General features: G+C 35.5%; 4 protein-coding genes across 6 annotated transcripts in view; all 4 read right to left on the reverse strand.

Annotated features, from left to right (window-relative positions):
- The window catches only part of parp4 (poly (ADP-ribose) polymerase family, member 4), a 39803-nt gene extending 37068 nt beyond the window's left edge, over positions 1-2735 (reverse strand). For both annotated transcript variants that reach the window (XM_028022154.1, XM_028022153.1), the window contains exons 1-4: positions 2637-2735; positions 1985-2111; positions 944-1163; positions 650-701 (exon numbers count right to left, since the gene is read on the reverse strand). In XM_028022154.1, the coding sequence (XP_027877955.1) occupies positions 650-701; positions 944-1163; positions 1985-2110 (398 nt within the window). In that variant the 5' untranslated portion in view covers position 2111; positions 2637-2735. The remainder of the gene's footprint in view (positions 1-649; positions 702-943; positions 1164-1984; positions 2112-2636) is intronic.
- Positions 2736-3734: 999 nt separating this feature from the next.
- Positions 3735-7070, reverse strand: LOC114147457 (transmembrane protein 50B). The gene is made up of 7 exons (XM_028021890.1): positions 6905-7070; positions 6338-6524; positions 6134-6246; positions 5672-5739; positions 5463-5555; positions 5108-5165; positions 3735-4554 (listed from the first exon to the last, which is right to left on the reverse strand). Exons 2-7 carry the CDS (start codon positions 6437-6439, stop codon positions 4509-4511), a joined length of 480 nt encoding a protein of 159 aa, XP_027877691.1. The 5' UTR covers positions 6440-6524; positions 6905-7070; the 3' UTR covers positions 3735-4508.
- Positions 7071-7979: 909 nt separating this feature from the next.
- On the reverse strand, positions 7980-14794 carry LOC114148637 (tissue factor-like). The gene is made up of 7 exons (XM_028024045.1): positions 14602-14794; positions 13225-13327; positions 12306-12463; positions 10696-10841; positions 10460-10601; positions 10149-10288; positions 7980-9499 (listed from the first exon to the last, which is right to left on the reverse strand). The coding sequence occupies exons 1-7, from the start codon at positions 14762-14764 to the stop codon at positions 9386-9388; spliced, it is 966 nt and encodes a 321-aa protein (XP_027879846.1). The 5' UTR covers positions 14765-14794; the 3' UTR covers positions 7980-9385.
- Positions 14795-16382: 1588 nt separating this feature from the next.
- LOC114148631 (interferon alpha/beta receptor 1b-like) lies at positions 16383-27638 on the reverse strand. 2 transcript variants are annotated; one of them, XM_028024040.1, is made up of 8 exons: positions 27452-27638; positions 22180-22309; positions 20881-21065; positions 20337-20497; positions 19192-19345; positions 18203-18360; positions 17958-18106; positions 16383-17002 (listed from the first exon to the last, which is right to left on the reverse strand). In XM_028024040.1, the coding sequence occupies exons 1-8, from the start codon at positions 27513-27515 to the stop codon at positions 16789-16791; spliced, it is 1215 nt and encodes a 404-aa protein (XP_027879841.1). In that variant the 5' UTR covers positions 27516-27638; the 3' UTR covers positions 16383-16788. The 2 variants fall into 2 exon arrangements, with proteins under 2 accessions (XP_027879841.1, XP_027879840.1); XM_028024039.1 differs by having other exon boundaries at positions 16383-17005.
- Positions 27639-27894: the final 256 nt, after the last annotated feature.

Below are 27894 nucleotides of genomic sequence, written 5' to 3' on the forward strand. Positions count from 1 at the left end.
TGTGGAGGAAACTACCGCAGAAGACAGGATCAACGTTAGCTCCGCCCACTAGCTAACGACGGCTAACGCTCGTTAAATTAGAGATTTCAGACCAAACTAGAGATATAGAAGTCATTTTCCTCACCTAGAGTTTGTGGTAAATAAACTAAAACAATTTAATTATACTATTGAAGTTATTTTTTGCACTTTCCGGCGAAAATGTTGACTTTAGAATCATAGCTAACTGAATCATTTCTATTTTCTAGCTGTTTCAAGCAGCCAATCAGACTTCAGGGTTTCTATTTAAATCGCTTCATTTCCGCTAAGTGAGTAAGATGGCGCAGGTTGACAGTTTAATTTAAACATTAAAAAATTATTAAATAATAAAACAACTATTAAAACACTTATTTAAGGGACATATAATTAATTCTATATTTAATCATTTATTTCCAGTTTAAAAAAATAACGATGCATTAAAATAATAATTTTATTAGTTATTTAATTATTATTATTTCACTCTCCAAATCTCCTTTAACCCAGGAAGTCTATAGCCTTTATTGTAGCTTTCAACCTAAATCTCCCCTGTGAAAGTCAGATAAAAAGACTTAAATTCAGATTAAGTCTGAAGTTTGGATGATGATGATGATGATGATGATGATGATGATCCCACCTGAACTTCTGATTGTTTTTTTCAACAGCTGGTCCCTCTGATGAGGTCGGACCTTCAGAAACAACAATAGACACAGAAACACATTATTATTCCAAGTCTTAACTACAATCTGCAGGTTTTTAGACAAAGATTGTTCAATAAAAATGCTATGGTCAGGTCCAAAACACAACATCTTTCTCTTAGACTGAGGAAGGAAAAATATCAGAAAATTAAATTCCTGTCAGTCTCTAAACCTTCACAAATGATTGTACTACTTGTAGCCCTTCTACAATATTTTTGTACATGTTTTGAGACCTTTATAAGTTAGTGGAGCTCTCTGCGGTGACTTCCAGGGAGGAGGAGGATCTAGAGATGATGAAGTGTCCATCTTGTACTCGTCCAAAGACAGAAGAACGCCTCTCTCCACACATTTATACAGATAATCAAAGCCGACCACCGGCGTCTGGTTCTTCTGGATGCTGCGCAGCCTGTTGGAGCTCAGGTTGGACAAGTCGGAGGTCACCACCAGAGAGCACTGTGGGAAATGTAGGCAAAAATGTGACACTGAATTTCTAAATTTAAAGTAATTGGTTAATAAATCCATTTTGGTACAAAGCTCTCAATAAGTATTGAAATGGATATCATAAATACAGAACATTTTTATCTCAGCATGCCAAGCTGCAGTGTAAATTTTAAATAATAAATAAGTTAATATTCTAATTTTACTTCATATTTTTGCAAACCACAACTAAGCCAAACTAAAGGCTATGAAATGGGTCAAGAAACCAGCTACTAAAAATACAGTCAAACGCTACCAAGTGTAAAGCTACAGCTTCTACATGTGAAGCTAACAGCTAGTAAGTGTAAACCTTAAAGCTACTAGATGTTTAAGAGATGCATTAAGAGTAAGACTCACAAATACTAAGAGCAAAGCTAACAGTTACTAAGCATAAAGCTAACAGCCATTAAGTGTAAACCTGTTAAAGGTGAAGCTAAGCACAAAATGTAAAGCTGACAGCTATAATAAATAACCAGATATTGTTGGTTTACCAAGAGTAAAGCTAAAAGCTACTAAATGTAAAGATAATAGCTACTAGTAACAGCCATCAATCCAGATATTGTCATCCTATTGGCTACTAAATTTAAAGCTAACAGCTAAGCAGAGTGTGCAATTTAAAGTCAAGATACCACAAGCTAGCAGTTACTAAAGCTTTAGATATTTGAGCAACTGAAGCTAACCACTTTTCAGAGTCTGGTTTATTACCTGTAAATCTTGTATTATCTGGTTTATTAACACTGTTAAAGATTGTCAACAGAGGTTTACCAAAATGCTCAGGTAAAAATGGATTTTCCCACCTGTTTGTTGACTATGAAAGAAATGCTGCCTCCATTCAATGTCACTATTGATTTCAGCTTCTTCTTCTCCTTGAAAGGCAAGTTTTTGAGCTCCAGAAGAACTGAACAGTTGTCAAACACACCCATACTGCCCAAAGAGAGGAAAAGAAACAATAGTTAAACTCACTTTGGAAACCCCTTCACTAAACTCTTGAAAAGCAATTGATTCAAAAATAATTGTGTTTTTATTGGTGCATGATGAACACCAGAAGAAAGTTTAACCTTTTGGGGAAACAAAACAGCTTAACTAGTGTTAAACTAAACATTTAAGGGTAATAATAAATAAACAGCAGATAAAATCTAATCTTTAATAAACTAATTCTTTATTAACTCCTCGTGTTGTTAACAAACACGGGAGTGAAGCTGCAACACCGAACGGAATCTCTCCTGCAAAACACCTGAATCTGAAAACAAGAATCAGGTGAAATCACGGAAATAAAAACCGATTTTCTTCGCTATTTCTGCAGCTTATTGATAAAATGCCAGATAGTTTTTAATCTTAAAGTAGGACGATCTAAAGTTTCCCACTGCGACATAAACAATTAAAACACATTTATTTAATCTTAGTTAACATTAAAGCTCAGAGAATGAGTCTTTGGGTTGAGTTATTTACCTGACTTGACGAAAGAGTCCAGGAAAGTTTATTTCCGGAGAAATTTCTGCTCCGGTTGTTCGGAAAGACAACAAGCTAAAGGCAGCGACACAGACGGCAACATCCGGTTGTAAAGACTTCAAAATAAAAGCCCCGAAGAAAAGGACGATTTAATAACCGAAATCTCAGTTCAACTGAAAAACATTAATAAACAAAAGTTGGGGCCAACCGCACCATCAAAAATCAGAAGTACATTTAAACACAAAATTTTTATTATTTTTATTCAAATTGAAAAAACGACTTTGACTTATTTTCGTTTTTAAAGTGAACAATTCATATTTTATGCCACTCATGAATCCTGGTTGAGGGCTGTATAAATGTATTCTGATGGGCTGTAAATGGCCCCTGCAACGCACTGTAAACACCCCGGCTACTAATTTTGTTCAGAACCGTCAGAAGGTTGCATAATGGACCCACATAATTGAATTAGCTTTAAATTAATTCAGATTTACTTCCAAAACATTGTTTTTATCTGTAATGGTCTAGCTTCCAACATTTTCTTTAAAAAAGGCAAAGAAACTGTTTATTTCAAGGTAAAAGTATTAGATTTATTTATCAACATGTACATTTTTTTATTATTTCAAGTAAATCGTCATCAGAAAATCACAACAAAAAGCACTTAGCTGGTTGTTGAAACAAACATTTGCTGCTTTGTTTATCCTTTTTTTTCCTAAAATTTATCCTTTTGTTTTTACTGCGTAAAATAAAAGTAGTTAAATTAAAAACGTGTAAATGAAAACCTGACTTTCCTGACAGGAAGTGACCTCACCTTCGCTTACTGTAGCTTTACAGGTAATCAGCTGATTTCCTGCTTTGGTGCAGGACGTCCAGTTATTGGCGTGGAGCTGGAGCTCCATGCTGCCCCCAGTGGAAGAGAAGCGCAAGAACAGACAGCTGATATTTTCTAATCACGGCAATCAGATGGAAATTAGTCTTTATTTCATCCTTTTACTTTTTTTACATCGATCTGTTTTTATTTTTACTTTGTGTTCATGTCTGCATCTTTGGATTGTAAATCAGTGGGATGTATTTGGTAAAACATTTAAACAAAGATAAATAAAAAATGTTCCATATTTATTTGAAAAAGACAGAACAAGCTGTTAATTTTCCAGAATAACCCTTTAATGATCAACCTCCTCTTATGAACACTGACTCATCTGCTTCTTTAAGCAACAGGATTAATAAAAACAAACATATCCAGCTTAAAAAAACAATACAGGAAGATACAAGATCATTAAAAACAACAAAAACACATTTCTATTGTAATATTGGAAGAGAACAGAGATAAATGCTGTTACCTTAGCATTCACTGAACCCGTTCATTTAAATAAAAATAAAAACTAAAGTCTCTACAGCAGCAGGCAGATGCTTTATGAGTACAAAAATCTAAATATTTACATGTTAAATAAAATTAACATAAATAAAACAACAGAAACTGAAAAAATAAATGTAATACTTTAATTACAGCTACAATTAAAAATGTTCCAGTGGCTTCAAAGTTAATAAATTACCCCCAAAGTGACGATAAAGAGCAGCTTCCAGATTTCCTCAGGAGAACCACAGAAATAATTCTGAACTCCTCTGTTCTCCTTCTGTTTCCCTTTAAAATATAGAAAAATCAGCCTGAAAGTCGCTCCTTAAAACTTTGTAAAACACTAAAATTATCTCTTTTGATATCTAATGTCAACATGTGAGGCATTAAACTCTAATTCTCATTTAAAAAAGTATTAAAAACATGCTTGTATTTCAGGAGCGGGGACATATATAAAGACGCAGCGGTGACAAAGTCAGATGAAAAAAGTAAAAGGTGAAGATAGCAGGACGGCTCGCCGGTTAACCCCAAAGGTTTTCTGTGCGGCCGAACTTGTAGATCAGAGAGCTGCAGAGAAACACTGTTATTGGTTATTCAAGCATCTCAGTACGGTGGCCCAGAAGGGTCAACAATAGGCAAAAATACACGACAGAATTTATGCTAAAACAAAAAGTTATGCAAAAACTGGAATAATGCATAAACATTATTCCAGTTTTTTAAAATGGAGTTTATCCTAAAATGGAATTTATGCTAAATCAGAATTCTATGCTAAAGCAGAAATTATGTTAAAACCAAAGTTCTGCTTAAACTGAACTTATTCTAAATAAAAGTCATGCTAAAAGGAAAGCTTACAAACTTGTTAGCATAACATAGCAAGTTATGCTTAACTTCTGCTGTTGCTTTTGCTGTAGTTTAAACTTTTTGCTGTGTTGTAGCTTTTAATTTTGTTGACTTCTCTAGGCCACCTCAACGTCCTGCACCTTATTTCTATCTCTGTGTTTTCTCATCCGCAACAGTTCAAACAGTAACTATTTCTAGCTTCAGGTCATTAAGCTGCTTAATGACGCAACAAAAACCAGGAGCCGCTTGACTTTACGTTTTAGTTCCAGGTTTTACTCACCTGAAGAAGATGAAGGTGTTCTGAAAGAACACGGCCAGACCCGGAGCAACATCTTTCTCTGAGAAAAAGGGAACGTCACAAAGTTTTTTATTATTTTCAGACATATTATTGTTGAAAGATTCTTGTATACTGGATACCCTAATGTTAAGGTTTAGAAAAAAAACGGCTCTCACACAGTGAGTTAATTTATGTTGCGATGTTTTTTTCTCTTCAACTCTTAAACATGGTTTGAACCGGGTTTTTTTTTTTAAACATTAATTGGTAATTTACACAGAAACCCGTTTCTTTATTAGTTTTCTGTCTGAATAAGAAAAATAACAACAAACAAACATGGAAGAGATGGAAGGAAACTTACTTGGCATGACGTACGCTCCGAACAGGATCCAGATGGAGCCGATGAACGACCCAAACATCATCATGAAGCCGATGAAGAGCCAGAGACGAGCGCCTGGAGTTCCAGAAACACATCAGGTTTAGAGGGACGATACCAAAAACTGATGGCAGCTTTAACTTCCCCAGTGATCAGAACCAGAACCCATCAGAACCAAGGCTCAAATAGCTCACCTGTCCGCCCAAAGCAGCCCTCACTGTACGCGTCTCCTCTCACCTGGCCGTTGGAAACGGCGTTGATCCTGGAACAGACAGGAACAGCGGCGGCCATTACTAAACACGACAGAACGCTCTGATACTGGTTTTACTGGGACAACAGTGGCAATGGGTTAATGCTACTAGTGAGGTCATCCAACCATCCATCCATTCACTCATCCATGACATTATGGTCTCATCCATCCAATCATGGATGAACAAACCATGTCTGTTTGTTTTTATTCTTCTTATTCAGACAGAAAACTAATAAAGAAACAGATTTCTGTGTAAATTACTAATTAATGTATTTTTAAAAGAATCCATCCATCCACTCATCCAACCATTCATGGTTTCATCCATCCATGGTCATAAAACCATGGTTTCCTCCATCCATCCACTCATGGTTTCATCCAACCATCCAACAGTCATTTTGTTCCTCACATGAAGAAAGCGATGGTGGAAAAGACTCCACATGTGTGGAATGAATGGTTCATCATTTCCTGAGATGGGTACATGACTGCAGCATCGATCATGATCCACCAGCCGGTGAAGAACTGCAGAAAAACAGAAACTCCGCTCAGAAGCAGGAAGCCATGAAACCAATAAACTGTTGTCCAGTTTAAAACCCATCCGGGTGCCGCTAACCAGGAATCCAGCCACCACCGAGGCCACAGCGTTCCTCCGCTCTCCCCAGTCAAACCGGTCACACTCCGGCCAGCGGAAGTTATCCAGGAAGCCCGCCATCATCCGCAGGGTTTTCCTCCCACCGTCGATCCGTCTCTTTGGCTCGGTCCGAGTTTTCTTCCTGCAGCTCCTCCAGGAAACCGAGGCTCTGAACATATGCATGAAGACACTGAGCGGTTTAATTTACCTTCTTAATTTCTATTATTCTGTCTCTGAAATTGAAGAGGAGCTACAATAAATAATAAAAGTAATAATAAAATAATGAATTTATTATTTTACAGTAAATGACTAAAATCAGATTTCAGCCTAAATGAAGCGGCTCTCAGTCAGGGTTTAGTTTCAGTTTACAAAAATCCTTCTTTACATTTCAGCAATAGAAAGCGCTACTCATTTTTAAAAAAATGAATATTGACACACTTAAATCCATTATTAGAGCTTTTTAATTGGTTTTAAAATCAAACGTTTGGTATGTCGGAGAGACAATCTGCTTCATAATGTCAACATGCAGCTTAATAAACTACTACTCACCTTTATTTACCCCGATTACCCTGAAATATACTCTGATTACTTCAAATCAAATACGGGTGTTCCTGCTTCTCCGAGTCATCTTCCTTTCGGTTTGTTTATGGTTGGTGAAACAGCCGCAAGCGGCGCTTCCGCCCCCTGCTGGTCGATAGTGTAACTACAAGGGCTTTAAACAGGAAAATGAGATTAATCTAAACTGTCCTGCCTATGAAATAAAAATAACTATCGTTTAATCTAGACAAAAAGAAAATCTAATAAATTACGTTAAAACAAAAAGCTAAATACTACTATTAAGAAATATACTGCTAAAAGATAAAATAAAATATACCGCAATTAAAAGAACACAACATTATACAAATCTAAGAAAAAGCAACTTAAATATGTAATAACTAAAAACATATAAAATAAATGAAAAAGTTGTAATAAATAGAAGTGAAAGAATTAAAAAAGATAAACAATTCAAATAAATGACATTTCAATCTTAAAAATAAATTAATAAAAAGTTAGAAGAAAATCATATGGATATTGTTGATAAAAAAATATTACATGTAAACATACTTACAAAACAAATTAATAAATAAGCAAAAACTGTAAATCAATCCCAACCAGTCCTTTACTGCTGCCGACTTGAGCTGTCAGACTGAAGCGGCTCCTTAATCTCTGCAGATTTTTTTAAACTGTAAACTTTTAGGATTTAAACTTTTTCTCCAAGTAATTTTTAAAACTGAAAATTAGAAAGTTTCATCTGGTGAATGAGCTTTTTAGGATTCATGTCTGCTAACTTTTGACAATGGAATGCAGCTGGATGGAAACCCTCAAATTTGCATAGGCATGAATATGTTCAAAATAAAAAAGAACCACTTAAGGAGATTAAACTTCAGGATTAATTTTAATGTTTTCATCCAGTTTAGATAAAACTCCCTTTTGCTGAATAGTTTGGTGGATGTATATAAAATGGGACTTAATATAAATAAAAATCAATTCTTACACTGGAATATTTCCAGTTCAGATTTTGATTGTTTTCAATAAAAAACATTTGACTTATCTTTCCAACTACAACAAAAACATCAGAAAACTGTTGATTTTTTTCACCACATTTCATTTTTTTAAATGAAAAATATAAACAAAAAGAAATCTGCACTGTAATGATCCTGGGTCCAGTTGCAGACAAGAATACAGAATTAATTGTCTCATTTCAGTTTGTTAGGCACCACGATGAGCAGAAGAATAAAGTCCTGTGCAAAAAAATAAAATAAAATCACAAAGATAAACACAGATTCGTACAAACGTTATTGATCCAGTGGAGAAGACAGTTCAACCCATTCTGGCTGCTGAATATAAATCCAGGTTTCCCATTGTTGAATCCGACTTTTTTTGCGGATTTGATGGCACGTGAGGATCTAATCCTCCTCATCCCAGTAACCTCCATCTTAGTCCACTGGAAGAGGAAGTCATCAGGCAGCCAGGACCACAGATATTACTGGGACAAAGATTATTTCCTTTTTGTTTTGATTGTAGGAACTGTTCTGGTAAAATAAAGACACAAAAGAAGGTCAAACGTCCCGAGAGCGCCCTACTTCCGGGTCGCTGCCTTTCAAACTAAAAGCATGCAGCTATTAACTCCGTAACAGGAAAATGAGCAGGAAAATGGGTGAAAGTGGCGAGATTCATGGATCCTTTTGATCAGTGATTTCTCTGTGGCTAATAAAACTGTTAGCATGCACAGCTATTATCCAAAAACATTAAAACTACAGAGTAAAAACAAAGAACCGTTAACGGTCCGGTCCGACTCACATTCAGAGGGAAAAAGCTACTTAATTTTATAAATATAAAAATCAAAGAGTTGATTAGATTCTTACTGGGTTGACTGGACTTTAACTGGTGAGGATTTCTGTCAGGATCACGGGTGGGTAGTAACTAGAAAAATGTACTTTTAGAAGTAGTTTTAAACAGAAAAATATATTTTGTAAAATGTTTCATCTGCTTAAATTTATTTTTTACTTAATCTTTTTATCCAAGTCCTTAAAATTTCAGAATTAGAATGTAGTTTTTATACGTTTTAACTGATTCCTCCATTTCCAAATATTAAATCAGATATTCTGATCAGTTACTTAGTAGCCTTTTTATTAAATACTGATTTACTCTTACTTGAGTCATTTCTTGGATGGCTACTTTTTACTTTTACTTGAGTAAAAATATTTTTAAGCAGTGCTACTCTTACTTTGGTACGGTTTCTGGCTCTTGTACCCACCTTTGATCCATCTGCTGATGAACCTGGGGAAGCCGCAGTCCAGCTAATCTTCAGTATTTAACAGAAATATCAACATTAAAAAGTGAAAAGAGCTGCTGGTTGAGGCCTGTTTTTAACAGAACCTCCTCCATTTTCCGGACCAGAACAGTTTCACCTGCCAGGACCTAGTTAAGAGCGCTCCTCCATGAAAGAAGAAGATTTGTAAAGTTTTCAGTCACGGCAGGAAGTGAAGGTCAGACTCCTCTGGGCTGATTTGGAGTTAAACCGGAAACAACGTCGTAATGTTCCTCAGAGAGACTCACGGCCACGAACGGGCAGTTGCGCCCCGGAAGCGGCTCTCTGAAAGTCTGGAGGACAGAAGATGATGGATCAGTCAGAGTGGAAAAAGACAACTTATGATTTTATATAAATACCAACAATAAAACATTTGTTGTCATTTTTAAAGAATTGTAATTTTATTTCTATTCTAAAATAGTAAAATAAAGATAAATATAAAATTTTGCAAAAAGACAATGGATCTGTTTTCTGTGGGACAAAAAATTACATACATTTTTATGAGTGAAAAAGAAAAAAAAAGCGAGACCACAAATCTGGATCATACAAAGGTAAAAACCAACGACACTTTACCCAACTTCCTGTTGGGTAAAGTGTCTTTTCGACCTCTCATACCTACAACGTCACACACTGTGCAGACACATAAAAATTCACATGTCGGGCCATGAGAGGGTTCTACCATTTCTGGTTCAAGAACCCAAGGAAACCGAAAGTTTTCACAAAGTGACCGTTTGTTCGAGGCTTAACCTCCTCAAAAAAGGAGGGAATCACCATAGCAACCAGTGACTAGGCAGTTCAGTCCGACACTAAAATGCTTTACTGTTTCTGTCCTGTTATTATGAGTGAAAAAGAAAAATAGATATAAAGACCACAAATCTGGATCATATGAAGAAAACAAACTGATGTCTAACTTAATGTTGGAAAAACGAAGCGGGTTTTCACCGTTGGGATCGTGTACGGAGGTCGGAGGATCTCTTTGATTTTCTTGGATTTGAAGAGGCGGACGTAGGCGAAAACAACTACAAAAACGATCGTCAAAACGATGGAGCAGATGACGATGATCTGTGCCCGTTTTGATCCACCTGAGGAGAAAACAGGCCCTTTTTAATAAATAGGACAACACCGACCCTTGTGGTCCTCCATAATCATCTTCAATTACCCTGGGTTGCATCCTACAGGAAATACATGACTTTATCCAGTTAATTTCAGTTAGTGAGAAGTTAAAATGGGGCAGAAAACATCTGGAGGCTTACTGGAGCTAGGGATGGTTTCACACTGCATACAGCTGGGTGGACCGTATTCTTTCCAATGAAGAGCAAACTGCACCATCACACAGTACGTCTCACCCACTTCCAAACCATCGATTAACTCTGAGGACAAGGTGACTCTGTGATTCTGGGGAAAAAAAGAAAGAAAAGAAAAGCAGAGTTAGTAGTTGAGTTAATGAGAACATCTGGCGAATTAAACAAATAAACATTTCACTCTTCACCTTCAGTTGCGCTCCTTTTTTCCAAAAGTAGATCCAATATTTCAGGTTGTCTGCATTCTCCTTATGCAGATTGTGGTTTCTCTTCAGATTGACTGTGAGGGATTCGGGCGCTGCGGTCAGAGTGAAGTTCGGAGAGCACGCATGGCCTGGAAGAGACGGGAATAATGGTTGGATTCAGTCCGTTAAGGTCAATCAATCTTAAATGTTCAACAGAAATTATAAAGTTATCGTGACATTCTCTAGACTCATGGATCTTCCAGCTGGTTTGGCCCCACACTGAACCTTAACTCAGTCATAACAGCTTAGTTACGAAATAGATCCATCACTTTGAGTGTTTTGAAGATTTTCACACCTCTCACAAAGTGCGAACCAAGCTGGTCGGGAGGTTAACCACAGCTTAAAGCAGAGAAACTAGTTTTTCTTTTTTTTAGATGTGCGTCAGGTCGTTGACCCTCTTGGTATCCTTCTGAATTTCTTCCAGTTCTGAACAGTAATAAAAGAGTTTATTACTTGTATCTCTCCAACCAATGTTTATGTACTATTTTTATTATGTACATTATTTCTTCGGCTGAGTTGTGGTGTACCTCAAGGTTGAGTCCTCAGATTTTTTTTTTCTTTGCCATTTTGTGCATTTGATCCTAATAAAATAAGGCCAAAATCTACCATCCATCATCTACTCCTTAAAGTTGTGGCTTAAAGCTGCAGATTGTAACTTTTATAAACAATATTTTTATATATATTCATTGAAACTGTCACTATGTCATGACAGTGGAATGAGAGACAATCTGTGAAAAGAATTGAGCTCATCTGACTTTCCCAGGGCTAACTAAAAACAACCAATCAGAGCCAGGAGGAGGGTCTGAGTGCTGTCAATCACCCGCCATGTGGTGTTGCTCATCCCTAAAGTTTCTTCCTGATAGCAGAGCTTGTTGTAAACTCTATGGCTGGTTAGCATAGCCACCGATTACGTGGATAAACGGTTTTCCCTTAATGGTAAGTTGTTTCTCCACCATTAGCATATTTAGAAGCAAGCACATGAGGTTTATTGACAGCGCTAGGACTCTCCTCTTGGCTCTGATTGGTTGTTTTTGGTCAGGGTGCATCATTCAGATGGCAGTAGTAGCTAAAAGGGGAACTGGATCAGTCTTTTCACAGATTATCTGTCTCATATTCTGCAGTCATTTTAATAAATATGTTAAAAAAAACAGTTTAATAAAAGTGACATATTGTAGCTTTAAATTTGATTTTTTAAATGCTGGTTATGCTTGAAAACCCTCTGATTTGGCAGAAATAAAACAAATCTGCAAAGAAAACTCCTCATCGGTGATGAGAAAGACTCATGCTATTACCAGTTATACTAAATGCTCGCAGCCATGTTGGTGTGGATACATTTCTTCATTGTCAAATAAAAACATCCCTTGAAAACAATTTTTTATCTACTTAGGTTATGTTTAATGATCTGAAACATTTAAGTATGACAAGAAGGAAAAAACTACAGTAGATTTATGTTGCATATTTACTCCATGCAGAAAGAATAGTTTTAAAGAATGACTGGAAAATTCCAGGTGATCAAAGTTTAAGCGAACAGATGCAAACATCTGGGTTATTACCGTCTCTGCTGCAGGCCTCCACAGGCTCAGACTCAACCCCGTTTCTCCAAGCTGCAACACGACGCCGAATGCATCTGTCACTTTCCTCCGAACTCAAATCACAGGAAGTGAAGCGCGTCTCTATGCACGTCTCTATGGGCGTCCAATCAGACTCAAAGCTGAGGACAAAAAAAGACCAAATTATCTAAAATGTTATGAAATACACCTGGGATGCATCTATGAAATACATTTTTTTTTATCTAAATCTAATAATTGAGATTCTAAAATATACAACTACTTCTCATTTCCTTTAGTTCTCTATTGATTTAAAACTTGTACTTTATTTTATCCTTATTTTTCCTGCAAGTTAATCTTCATTTTCCCTCTGATTTTGTCTCGATTATTCAATTGATTTCATAATTGATCTATTCCTGTTTCTCTGAGTTTTATTTAATTAAACTAATTAATTAAATAATTAATTAATTTATTTAATTCATTCAATAATATGAACAGTTCATGTAACAACTAAAAGAAATCATGAATGAAAAGGAACCGAAAGTATAAATGTATAATGTTCACATAAAATAAAACTAGTTATTCAACTCAGAAGACAGCTAAAAACATATTTCTAATACACAAGAAATAAAAAATACACATCAAAACATCAGCTTATTCAATGCCATTTTGCTTCATCATAATAATTTTCTTTTAAAAACAAAAAGAGATTTACCTTGTTTAATCTCACTGTCAAAATTATTCCATAAACTGACAACTTTAACTGAAATAAAACTTTCCATTGTCAAAATGGAAAAACAAATCTGGATTTTATCCAGATTTCAGCTCCATTTTGTCCTGATTTTACAGAAAAAAATTTTCTGGATTCTTATCCAGACTTTGTTCCTGATTTTAATTGGCGTCACCCGACATTAGCAGAACTCACTCGTGAAACTCGGCAGTAAACGTCACGTCACTCGCTGTTGAGTTCCACTTCAGCATTGACTGGTCGATCACAACGTCGATCGGCGATGGCGTCTTGAACGCACCTGAAGAAAATAAACATCCAATTGTCAAAACTTGAATCAAAACCATGAATAAAATATCCAGATTTTAGCCCATGTTTCTCCTGGCTTTTATGGATCTTATTCTGGCTTTTCTTAATCCTTCATTTTACTCTATTATATTAAGATTTTATCCTGATTTAACCTGGATTTTAATGCTGTTTATTGCCTTACCTCATTCTGGATTTGTTGTCATTTCATCTTGGCTTTACCTGGAATATATCTTTTTTGCATCCTGATTATATTCAGAAATTATCGCAACATCATTCAGATTTTGTCCAGCTTTGATCTGGCAACGACTTAATCCTGAAATTATCTCTGTTTTGTTCTGCTTTTACTTTGATTTAATTCTTCTGTTCCTGGTTTGGTTCAGGATTTTTATCCTTTCTTTACCTGAATTATTTCTTAAATGTCTCCTGTTTATATCATGACCGTTATCCAGATTTTAATCTTGTCTTTTTTTCTAATTACATCATGATTTTACCTGGATTTTATTTCTATTTTATTCTGACAGTATCTTGATTTCAATTCTGCCTTTTACAGAAAATTTTATGATTTTATCTTTTCTTATATCTGGATTTTTACTTTAAATGTATCCTGGAACGTAATTCTGACTTAATCGTTGCTTCACGTGGACTTTTTGTTGTTATTTAATCCTGTATTTACCTGGATTATACCTTAATCCTGGTATTTCCCTTTGGGCACCAATAACGTATATTTTGTTCTTTCCAGATATTTATTCTTAATTTATATTTTTTCTGGATTTTATGCCATCTTTGGTTTTATTATTACTTTTACTTTAAAACACTTCCAAACTGTTTGATACGCCGAAAGGAAAACCTTTTTAAGATGAAAACTGGACTTCGTCTTTTGTTTCACTTCTCCAATTTATTCCGGAATCAACAACAAAAGTAGAGTTTGTTTCGTGTTTTAGATAAAAGTCAACACCACAGCTAAAGTTCTGACAGCAGGTTCGGACCCAGAAAAGCTTTAATAAAAGGTAAACCAGTAGAAATCCTCGGAGGCCTCTTCCCTTTTTTTCAGCGGCCTCGTTGAGAAACTTCCCTCCCGAATCCGAACAGTTCTACTGACTCAAACACGAATATCCGGACCATGTTTAATGATAAAAGAGGAAATGTTTCAAGTCTGAGTTAATTAACTGAACCCGAACCGACAGAATCAGGCCGAACCAAAGAGTTGACCCAGGATAGAAGGAGGTCCGAGAAAACGAAACATTCGCGGCTTTCCGTTAAACTCACCTGCTGCGGGCCGAACTACGCAGAACAGAACCAGGATAAAGAAGTTCGGATGAAAAAGATCAGTCGAAGGACGTAACCGTCTCCAATGGTCCATATTTACCAACGTTTCCATAAAACATTTCTCCACCACGGAAATACGGGAAATGCAGTCACGTGACCTCATCGACGAGTTTCTTCTTCTGCCCCTTTTAATGATGCGCATTACCGCCACCTACTGGAGCGCAGTGTGGACCGGGATGCTACATGTACAGTGTACCACACAAACCCAAAACGAACAAACAAAATTAAATAAAAATAAAAAATATATATCGATATATCTTTCTATAAATTTCGTCTTCTTAAGGTATTTCAATGAAGAAAAAAAACTATTAAGAAGACCTCTACTCACTTGCGTAACTTCCGCTTCCAAAACGTTACGGATATTATATTTCACAGTTTTTCTAAAGAATCGTGACCAGAGTTCGGTAATATTAAGTTACATTTCCTTTTAGAGTATTTTCTTTTTACGACGCTGTACTTCTTACTTTGACTTTATCAAGAATGAACAAGCCAGTTTTAATCAAAAGTTTATTTTGCCTTATTTTTTTTTTATTTTGCAATTATGTTATTTATATAAATCTAAAGTACAAAAATGTTCACATAATTTTATATTTTAGTCTCTGTTATGATATAATTTTTAAATATTATATGATTGATGTTTTGATCAATACCAAATATTTTTTATTACTATTTTTTACTTTTATTTTAGCATTAATATGTTGAAGCAGAGCTACTCTTACTTGAGTACAGCCTCCTTTGATCGTTTATTTATGTTTAAAACATGAATAAATTTAAAAGATCAAAGCTGGACTGAATCGTTCTGCAATGAAGACCCAAAGTTTTATGTCTAAAATCGACTGATGTTTGGGTCCATTTCTTCCACCACACTGTTTGGACAACTAATACCTGGACTAGAGTGTTCTAAAATTATCTTAAATTTAATAAAATACCATGTTTGACCTGTACAATTTTAAATTTATTTAAAAACAGATTTTTTTTCCTTCTCCTCAAGGGATCGCCATGGCGAACCACGTCTCCATTTAGTCCAATTCTCTGCAACCTCTTGCTTCCTGTCCTCTTTCAGAACTTCAATAATTCTCCTGTTTGCTTTTCCTCTTGGCCTCCTGATGCATTTTATATTTTAATGTAACCAATCATTCTGCTATGTCACAATATAAAGTCTTTATTTTGAATAAAACTGGCAACTAAACCATGAAACCCCCCAGTACCAGGATGTAATATGTCCATTGTAGATCATTTTAAAATTCTGGCAAAATTCATTAGATTTTATATATATAAAAAAGCTTGAAGTCAAAAATTTGTGAGAAAAAAAATCTGATTATGAGATTAATTTCAGAAACTTTCTACAGAAAAAGAAATTTTCAAACATTTGCTTAATTTTGACATCTTAGAAATTTTCCTAAAAGAAATTTGAAATTTTTGTCACAAATGTTTGACTTTTCAAACTCAAATTTCTAAGTTGTTGTTTTGTTTTTTTTAAGCACATTTTAAGATTGTTCAAACTTAGAAATATTCAGGTTTTTTTTTTTTAAAGAAAATGTCTTGGATTAATCACAGAATTTGAGTTTTTTTCTAAAATTATTTTTTTTACTTTTCATGCTTTTTTTCCTGGAAATTGATGAGATTAATCTGAAACTTTCCTTGTTTTTTGCCATAATTTTATTTATTTTTTTTCCTATCTATGATGACCCTGACAGGCCGCCATACAATGGGTGGCCGAGTCAAACACATGGACCGGAATAGGTTTATTAGAAAGTACAGAAGCAGCTCACACATGGACAATCTAACACAACTTCATAAAATGTTTGCCGTAAGCCAGTTTGAAGCACTAAATTTATTATATCCTGTTTCATTAATCAATCAATATTCAAAATTAATGCTTATTAATAAATGCTGCAGCACACCAACAATGACAGTTAACAACAACAAGATGACACAAAGTAAAAAAAAAAAAAGATGCCACATCGTTTCAGTTCAACATGATTTACAACAGATGACGATTAAAACAGCAACATCAACAGTCCTTCCTGTGGAACCAGAACCAGAACCAGCATGTGTCACCATCAGGTTTTTTCAGTTTCTGAGCGAACAGCTCCCCCTACAGGTGGAAAACGAGCCTCTCGTTCTTCAGACCTCCATGTCTACGACTCCCTCGTCTGGGACGGCGGGAAAAACTTTAAACTCTGAGTTCATGCTCAGCATGTTCAGCTTCTCGGAGTCGAAACCGGGATTCACGTCTGTGAAGGTCGAGGCGACCTTGGGCTGCAGGCCACCGGAGTTTCCTCCTGCAGAATAAACTCCAGAATCTCCGCTGCTGCTGCTGTTCTGGCGGCTGTGCCTGCTGCTGCGCACAGAGACATATTCAGTTAAAACAGAAAAGTCGACACACAACCAGTTACAGAGAAAAACAAAATGATTTAAGAGCTTTTTGAAACTTTATAGTCACATAATGTTCACTAATGTCATGACAAACTTTACATTTTTAGGGAGAAAATAAAGGTATTTTATTTTTTTGGTATAATTTTTTGGTAAAATAGACATAAAGGTATTTTATTATGTCTCATGAGTAAGTCAAAGGTCACATTGCAGGTGGAAAATGTGAAATTATTTACGTGACACCACAAAAAATCCCCGATATTTTAATTGCATCTAACAATTATTTTAGTAATCAATTATTCAATAGATTAATCGTTTAAAAATCATCACGTTCTGCAGATTTTTTAATTAGCCACTTAAGCCTTTTTTGTTTTTTTACACAATATTAGAAATATGTTAAATGAAAAAAATAAGCATCTAATTCTAATTGTTTTTAAAATAAGAAAATAAAATGTTAGTTCCTGAAATGCGATAACAAATATCCTCTAGTCCCTTAAACATTTGATCATTTGTAGCAAAGAATGAAACTGCAGCTAAAAAAAATACTGTCTACAAATATGTTGATTAAATTTCAGATTAATAACTGGACAGCAAAAGTTGCTTAAAGGCTGAAGAAGCCAAAATGTCACTTGAGGAGTTCTAGGTAGAACAGATTTACAAACAAAGAAAAGTTTTTTTTTTATCTTAAATGCAAAATGTTCACATTATTGTAAAGTTTTGGGTTAATTGCTCCTCTGAATGTGTTGCCTTTTTTGAGTCTGTGAACTCCAATTAACAATTAACCAACTACTTAATAGTTGACACTTATGTAAATAATCAATTAATCACGATTAATCGTTTCAGCCCCGATTTTAATGTGGATATTTTTAATTCCCCCTGAAGAACTCAAGAGAAAATTAGCTAAATGAACACCAAATGACCTTCTGTCCTGGTCCAGGCCAGCTGGGGGCGCTGCAGAGTCCACAGCTGGATTAATCACCAGGATGGCTGACTCTGAGCAGACGATCACAGGATCGCACAGGTCCGACTCGTAGTCAGAGACGATGAGGCGTGGGTAGTCACCCTCATGCTGGAGGAAGAAGATACAGGAAGAGGAGAAATACATAAATCTGCCGTTTTAGGAAGACAGTAAAACATGTCCTGCTGTGGGAAACGAAGGCAGTACCTGTTTAATGTAGGAGGGCAGCTTCTCATTAGGAAGGAAAGTTGCTTTGCATATCTGGAAACAGTGATGGCCTCCGTAGAGGAAGAGCAGCACCATCAGGAAGCAGCTCACCAGCGACAGCAGGAAGTACATGAAGATCTTCCACCAAGGTACAACTCCTGATGCAACAAACACAAACAACTTAAAGCAATCGCTCTTTATGCTCTGACCTTGTCTAGTTAGCTCAAATATCTTAGTAAACTTCAAATAAGACAAAACTATCTTACAAGCAGCTTTTCAGCAACATTTATGAGCTTGTTTTAATAATTCCTCAATAAAAAAACACTAATTTCACTGGCAGATTATTTCGCTTACAAACATGGTAAAATGTCTTGTTAGAAGTGAAATAATCTGCCAGTGGAACTATTACGTTTTCATCAATATTAAGGAATTATTGACTTAAAACAAGCTCCTTTATCTTGCTGAAAAGTTACTTGTAAGTTAGTTTTTTTTATTTTGAGTGTACTAAAATATTTCCACTAAAAACTAGACCAAAAATATTTGTAAGATTTCGTGTTTTTGCTGTGTACTTCCTTCTACGATTCATCCAGACCTCATTTATCTTTCTATGATGGTTATTTTAGTCATTTATTATTTTGACGATTAATCAAATTTTTAAAAAATTGTCTTACAGAGACAATTTCAACTTTCTTCTAAGACCATTTTTTGACAAAAATAAAGGAAAAAAATCAAACACACAAACATTGTAACATTCGAAACAAAACCTTTTTTCCTCATAACTTTAAGATGTTTCTGTGGCAAAGTTGTTGCGTTTTTACTCTGCTAATATTATGACTATATTGTCGCAGTTAAAATCTTTTTATAGCCGTCGTGCAACTCACCGAAGCCACTTTTTGATAACATTTTCACTAATTTCCAATTTCTTCACAGAAAGCGAGAAAAGATTAAATAAAAGATTAAAGAGAAAATAGCACATTTAATTCGGTTACCTTCGGTCTGGGCACAGAGAGGCGCCGTGAATGTGCTGGTTTTGTTGTAGAAGTCGTCGCGGGATCGGATCTGCATGCAGTACTGGGTCCAGGGTTTGATGCTGGACAGGGTCACCACGTTGGCCACGGTGGATGTCGTCTCCGGCATCAAACTCTGAAAATCACACGGAGAATTAATTAATAACGACAAAACGCGGCAAAACTTAAAACAATCACATTTAAAACAGAATCTGGAGACATTTTTTTTCTGAAGACAATGATGAACATAAAGGAGAGAAGAAATATCTCAATAAATGAGAATATTAACAAAAGCTTATTTTTTTGGAATTCAACTACAAAGAGGAAACTTAACTACTTAAGTTACATGTAATACATGTAATATTAGAAATACATTAAAAATGCAAGTAAATAATTGAATTAATAGTTGTTGTTGTTTTTAAATGAACATTGATCATTTGTAGAAATATTCCTTTTGTAAATCTGAACCAGGTGAAGCCAAAACTGCACAACTTGACAAGTTTTGGCTAAAACATATTTACAGATAAAGATGTTTTCATCCTAAATGCAACATGTTTGTATTTTTTGTACAGGTTTGACTAAATTACTGCACAGGATATGTTCTTTTCTTTTCAACAAATTGCCTTTCAGAGTCTGAATACGACAGTTAACTATTAATCAGTTACTAAATTAGCTGAATTAAATTATTTCAATAATCGATTAATCACAATTATTCCGACTAATCGTTTCTAGTCTCTGCAGTGCGGCAGGAGAGCTCGTAAAGGCCAGTATCATCAGGTAATATTACTTATATGCGGGTCTGAACTTGTTTTTTGACGTGCTGTGCCACCCAGACGTTTCAAGTTTGCATACAAGGAAACGATGCAAATCGTAAATAACCTACATGCCTACAGGAAGTGATTGCCCCACTTGGTGTCTGTCGTCTTTCATATAATGCAGGAAGCACCTGTGCAAAGTTTCCGCAGCACGAGTGAAGAAAACCAACATTGTGCAGAAACAAAGCTCAGTTGTGTGGGTTTTGAGTGACTGTTTTTAGACGGTGGCTGAAGTTTCTGGTTTGTTCTCTGATAAATTCAGAGAACAGAGAGAAAAAGTGAGGGATTTAGAAAAACATCAAGTTAACCTACCTTCCCATCTTCAGGCTGTTCCCAGTAAACAATATCATAGGACAGCTTATTAAGGTGCTCCTTCATGGAGCTGTTGGAGCTGTTCTGGGGGTCGGTGATGAAAATATCCAGAGTTCTTCCAGACACACCAAGCCGAACTTCAGACGGAGGTCCAAGAACAGCTGGTGGAGGAAAGACAAACACAAGATGAAGAGTTAAAAGAGAACAAAATCCTGACTTTCTGGAGCAGAGACGAGTGTGTCTGAATACAAGGACTGAAACGATTAATCGTGATTAATCGACTATTAGAATAACTTTCACAAATTTCATAATTGATGAATCATTAACTGCAGTATACAGACTCAAAAGGCCATGTGCTGAAAGAACAATACATTCAGTATTTAGGCCAAAACTGAACAAAATATATTAATATTTTGCATTTAAGACAATAAAAAAACTTCCATTGTCTGTAAATATGTTGACCCAGAACTCCTAAAGTGGCAACTTTAGCTTCACCTGGTTCAAGTTCTGGTGGAGGAGTGATGATTTGAACTTTTTTTCTTACCGTCTTTATCGGGAGAGAACTGTAGCGATTTCCACACTGAGTGACGTCCGTTCAGGTTGGTCTGGACGCGGACCACATAAAGGCCCAGGTAGTTCAGTCCTGACCTCGTGAGGTCACATGACCTCCCAGAGGTCTCTGCACACACCGTGGTCCACTTTGGGTTCCTCTTCTTCAGACTGTGATTCCTGAAAAAATTAGAAAAAAAACCCCATAAAATACTCCCTTCATCCTAAAGCTGATTTCCACCATAAACACTTATTGATTATTGGTAGGTTTGTTTTGCCCTACAGAAGGTTATGTTAATGAACAGCTCAGAAAACACGCTTTTTACTTAAAAATTATTTACCAAAAAAAAAAAAAAGCCTCTTATGGAGGACCAATCCTGTCATAGTAAAAAATAAATGTAGAAATAAATAAATTACTCATTAAAAATTATATTTCCAGATAGCAGCTTGACTAAATAAATTAGTGTCTTTAAACGCAATAAAATAATAAAACATAGAGATTTATTTAATAAAGTATTTTCCAGACTTTAAGTTGTGATTTTTCCCATATTTTGGCTGGTGGAAGATTGAAATAATTTGAAAAAAACAGGCTCAGACAAATCTGTTTGGTTAAAAATAAATAAATAAATAAATACAACAGTAGAAAATATACCAGAGTTTATAAAAGAAAAGCAGTAAAATCATTTGTAAACAAATTTCAAATATATCATCACCTTCCTAAAATAATGGCTAAAGCCAAAAAAAATCAAAAGTCGTATTTGGGTGGTAATAAAAATGGAAGAAAAAAAAAAGTTTGTAATAAACAAAAGAAAAAAATAAAATTCAAGAAAAAAAGGATGACTAAAAACTATCAGATTAAATTAAAAAATATGCATAAAAGCACAGAAATAAAATCATATTCTGCTTTTCGATCCTGTAAATTTTTTGAGTCATTTATTTATTCTTGTATTTATTCTAAATTATGGCAGCACCGATCTTCCATAATTTCTGCTGTTTGTCTCTAATGCAGAACTTTGAGGAAGAAGTAATGCGATGAGTTAATTTAACTTGTCAGGTGGGTTTGGATTAAATTGCTGAACATTTTAAAGCACTAGCTAGCAGCAGAAGTCCTCAGAAAGACAGAGTTAGATTTTAGAGCAGATTTGAACTCTATGAATCATTAATACTTGGGAAAAAAACTAAATTTATCAAAGGTGAAGCATCTTCTAAAGGAGTGAAGTGTTTACAATGTTTCGTTTTTCCCTTCATCAGATATATCAGGTTTATAGTTTCAGTGGAGATGTAAATGATTTACCCGGCGTATTGCACAGTGAAGGTGGCGGAGTCGGATCCGGCAGCGCTCTGGTCCCAGTCCCAGGCCAGAGTGTAGTTGGTGTTTAAGGTCAACATGAAGAGGTCATCAGGAGGGGTCAGCTCTGCTTCAGCTGCAACAGAAACATATTAATCTGAATAAGCTGATGTGTTATTGTCTATTTGAAATGTTTGAAAGAGTTTTCTAAGTTGAATTTTAATTTTACATTTTGTTTTCAATGGGAATAAGTGTTAATATATAAGTTTATGCTTCTTTTTGCTCCTTTCCATTCATGATTTCTTTTAGATGTTACATGAACTATTCTGTGAATGAAAAAAAAAGTAATTAAATTAAATGAGATCATTTGCTGGACTTAAGCATTCAGTCCAGCAACTCCAGAAACACTAAAATACTACAAACTCCGACTATTTACTCTTCAGTATTTGTAGATTTTCTGTGGAACGTTACTCTAAATTATTTTCTTTTTTTTTCCATATAGTATATTTGAAATAACTGGGAAAAAAATGCAGCTTAGGAAGCTGAAATAAGATGCATTGCTACTTTTCACACTATTGGCCGACGTTAGCAAAGCAGCTGCATTTACTTTCGTTTCTGCTGATTGTCTGAACCCAGAAAAGTGGAAATAAGAAACTTCAATGCTTAAGTGCTAAGTAAGCATGTCACGCAAAGCAATAAACAGCTTGATGAATTAAACGGTAGAACCAGTTGATCAAACATACTGAAGCTCTGCTAGGGTTGCTAGGTGATAAACTGGGCTTGCCTGAGGTTTCTAGGTAACGGGTGAGGTTTCTAGATAACGGGTGGGGTTTCTAGATAACGGGTGGGGTTTCTAGGTAACGGGCAGTGCCTGCTGATTTGTGACATTACATTTGGAAGGTTTTAAAAACATTAATTTATTGTCAGAAAACGGCTGTATGTTTTTTAAAAAGTGTTTCTGTTGTTTTAAGAAGCAGTAGAAAACCAACTGGAAGTACAAAAACGTCCAAAATGTGATTTTTAAAAGGCGTTCTTCTGTTGAAATTGCATCTTGATTCTGCTACTATTATGACTACATTCTCATAACTAAACAAGAATTATCACATCCTTTGTTGTACAATTCAGAAAAGGGATGATTGAAATTAAAGTCACTATTTGAAACTGTTTTCTTTCATTTGTAATTACTTTTAAAAAAATAAAAAGCCAGAAAAAAAGAGATTAAAATCTGAAAAATAAGATATGTAATAAAAATTCAATTTTTATTACTTATCTCCCACCCCATGTTGTTTATGTACAGTTATCCTCCATCATGAAATCAATAACCATGCTCGCCACAAACACTTATTACCCTGCAGGGAAAGTTATGTGTCATGACTTAAACATCTGAACACTTTAAGATTGTTTAAATGCTTGTTAAAGTGATTCAGACTCTCTGGGTTCTGCAAATAATCTGATCTAAAGGTCACAAAACGGGACCGGATGCACTAAAACCTCATTTCTATCATGTTGCTTCCCCACCGTGTTGTTACTGGTAGAGCTGAGCAGCACGAGACGTTGTGCGTTCACCCAGATGTTGATGACAAACCGTTCTGGACTCTTGTTCTGTGTAAAATTATTCTGGGATGTTTCTTTTTTTAGTCATAAAAGAAGTCTGACATCCCTGAAAGGATGAACGCCTTTCTATGATTTACAAGCCGAAACCTCAGCAGCAGTCATGTGAGGAATTGACTCATTTTGAAAGACATTGCACAATCTCACGTACCAACCAAACCCTGAAGGAGTCTGTCGGCACAACAACAAGCAAAGATTCGTACTATAAAAGCACTTCCTGTTTTTGTTCTGTCTCGCCGAGGACCTCACACAACCATGTCGCACTTTATTTCATCTGTTTCCCTAATTTACAAAACCCACATGTGGTTCTGATTTTTTCTTAAGCTCACACCAGTTTTCCCAGTCTAGTGGTTTTATTTCTTACCAGCTGTAAAACCATCTGAGCAACTAATCTGTGGAGGAACTTGTTCCTCTTTCTTCAATAACATCCAAAGATTCGAGAGAAGATGGATGACAAGAAAAAAAACCCCTCACTTCCTTTATTCAGTTTCATGCTTCTATTATTCATAATATTTTTTGTTGAATTTGAGTTTGGTGGCTCCCGCCTCTCTAAGCTTGTAGGAGTTTCTCTGTGGTGTGAGTTCCTCGTCCAGGAGAACCATTGTGAGGAAAACCTGCTGTTGTTCTCGGATTTGAAGCGACTGGGGTTTTCCTTTAGCTCCAGTCATTGTTTCTGGGAAAATATTCCATTTTCAGGGCGTTCAATGAGCTGCAACTCAGTCGCAGGAACATTCAGAGTCATTCCAACGAAATCTTGGCTCGTTTATCAGGCCGTCAACGAATCAGGACGATACAAAAATTATGAGCAACCATCTTCCAACTAAACAGCTTCGGCTAATAACCAATGAGGAATGATAATAACAGTGATGAGCGATTGTAATAATCACCGTGATAATTGGGGCCTTTTCTGCTCATAACTTTTTACTTTCGGTTAATAGCAACATGGAGTCCCAAGAGGACCTGACAAGGAAGCAAATATTTCCTCCCCAGTCCCACAAAAAAGAAATTACTATATCTCTAATATTTTCAAATACTTGAGTATTGTTTATATTCATAAAAATCTCAAAATATTATTACAACTCCTGTAATATGGGTTTATGAATCTTACATAAAGAACAATGTCTGCAAAACATGAATGCATAAAAAATAAAGAAATAAAAATCTGTGCCAACAACATTTAATTTTCGGATAAATAAAGTATTCTGGAGCTGAATTTTGATTTTTCAGCAAACGTTGCAGCCTTAAGACAACAAAACACAATTCAATGCAATGTTTTGAACTATTTGAGGACTTTTTTGTCCATAGTAGTATTCTACAGAAAGAACAGGTTTGTTTTTAACAAATGCTCGTTTCTTAGGATATTCACACGGATTTAAAACTAAATTGTATCGCATAATGTAACTGCTTTTATTCAAAAACAACTAAACAACCGTAGTTTGACATGAGCATTCACTTAATAAGAGCGCTCCTTTAGTTCTAATACATTGATTTTTAGGAGTTTTATTGACCAGATAATTTCTACAAACATGAAAAAGATGCAGAAGTATTTTTTCAGCCAGATGATTGGCAGTGTGTAGCAGCAGATAGGTTGGTGGGTGCCATCATATCTGACTCTGTTCTCTCTAAAACCAAATGAAAGCCCCAGTCAGCCCGATACTTTCTATGAGACACAGGAGCAACTGTGATGTTTCGCAATTAAAACTTTCCCACAGGTTGTTGTTATGAGATTTTCATGTTTCTATTTCAGTAAAGAGTTGAAACCACTTTAACAAGCAGCCACTTTATTAAACGCTTCAATGCATCAGATAAACTGAGGAAGAAGATAAAATCCTCCAGGAAAATATGAAGCATTCTGAACTTTACATAACCTCTTTAAAAGTTGGTTAACAGAGCTTACAGTATCCTCTCTTTTGCTAGAAAACAACGGCGTGGCTGTTGGGAAAAATGTGCCCTCAGTTTGCAAACAATGTTTTATTATAAGCCAAATTTGTTTATCACTGCTTGGAAAAACCCTAAAAACAAAATTAATGCTGCGACACAGTTTTTAGACGATTTCTTAAAATCTTAACAGTTGAAGCATAATTTTATGCTTAAATGCGTTGCATAAATAAGAGTCTTATACTTATTTCACTAGAATTTTAAATGCCGAATTTGCCCTCTATGTTAGGAGGAAGGGCAGTTGTGCAAGGTTCTGAAGAAGAAGAAAACCCAGAACCTTGCAGAACTGCCCTTCCTCCTAACATAGAGGGCAAATTCGGCAATTAAACTCTGCACTTCTGCCACTTTTTTTTATCTGTATATCTCCATATACTTATATATATACATATACATTCTCAGTTGTAAAACTTTTTACGCTATATGTCTAGTTATTGTACATCTATTTATTAATTGTTTAGGATAATTTTAGTTAGACTGCGTCTTTTATTGTTACTCAATGTTAGTAACGCCCTGTCTTGTATCACTGTGGGATAGTGAGAAACGTCATTTTGATTTCCTTGTATGTCTGGACATGTAAGAGGAATTGACAATAAAGTTGACTGATTGATTACTATCAAAATAGTAAAATACTGTGCCAATTTCTGCCAAAATAAGCAGTTCTTATACATACACACCAGGTCTCAAAACAGACACAGAAAATACCCCAAATTCCACATATAATTAAGTTTAATATTTATTTCCATCTAAAAATGTTGTTTCTATGCTTCATTTAACCAAAATTGTGTAAATAATGTTCCTTTCAATGTATTCATCAGCCAGTTATGATATTAAACTTTCATGTTGTTACATTTCCAGTTAATGTGCAGACAGTATATGTGTGGCATGTGACAGTACAGTCAATCAAGAAGCCAGAGGGGGGATGGAGACATTAAAGGTGAAGCCACGTGGAGTCACCTTCAAGATCTGCATCACAAGAAGAAAATGTTTTCTTTAAAAGCAGGCGAGATGTATATATTAAAAAAGATCAGCCATCAGCTGCTTTGTTTTCTTATTATTAACCAGAAAAATATCCATGTCGTTCAAACTCCAGTTGTTTTCATTTGAGAAAGAAATTCAGAGAAAGAAGAATCAGAACCATGACCTTATCTAACCTGAGATGGTTCGAGAAAAACTCTCAGATCAGTTCAGAAACTTCCTGTCTACGTCAAATTTACCAGGCCATAAATTTGACCATTATTGACTATGGGTGTATCCACTGTAAGTTTACAACATAATTTGAATTATATAATACGCAAGGAATGCGCATTTACAATCGAGCTTTTGCATTTGGGTTTAGCCCAAATAATTCGTTTTTTGCTAATAATACTTGGATATGAGTGTGATGTTAGAGTATGAACAAACAAAGAAAAACAGCTCCCATTTAATGTAATTACATTGAAGGAATTCAGCAGCGTCATTGAACAAAAACACTTTCTCTTTCCTTTAACTTTACATGCCAGACTCCGTTTTAACCAGATCAATTTTAACCTTTAGCAAATAATCAAATCACCTCCGTGCAAACAATAGCAGAATTTAATAAAGCAAATTCAAAATAAAGCAGCTATCAATCATTCGGCTTGCTAAAATGATCACGATAAACATATACAGATGATTAAAAATAGTTATTAAGAAACTTGCAATCGGTCCGAATGAGGTTAGCAGACAAATGTTAGCATAAAAACAGACTCACCTGCGCTGCCCGTAAGGCACACAAACAGAAGGCAGAGGCGAACCAAGGCCAACATGGTTGACATTTGACCATATAAACCTTTTCTTTTTAATTCCGATCAGGTCTTCATTGTGCTGGCTCGGATGTTGTCGACTCTGATCAGTCCTGCTCGAAGTGACGCCGAGCTTCCTGACTCTAGCCGCGTTTCCTGTTTTAAGTTTCGCAGTAGATGCTCTGGTGTTTGGTTGCATCTTTCGCCCCCTACTGGTTGTTACTTGCATTACCACCAAGAGAGCATTCACCCTGTTTAATTTGATAAAGAATAAAACTCTAATCACGACGCTAAGACATTGAACAAAGCTGATCCAGTCCCATTTGGGATGTAAAAAACTATCAATAATTATTACATTTTTCATAGACACCTTGTTCATCAATTGGGATTGAAACAGAATGTTGATTTTGAA

The sequence above is a fragment of the Xiphophorus couchianus genome, chromosome 7, assembly GCF_001444195.1.
Source record: "Xiphophorus couchianus chromosome 7, X_couchianus-1.0, whole genome shotgun sequence".
NCBI classification, from domain to species: Eukaryota; Metazoa; Chordata; class Actinopteri; order Cyprinodontiformes; family Poeciliidae; genus Xiphophorus; species Xiphophorus couchianus.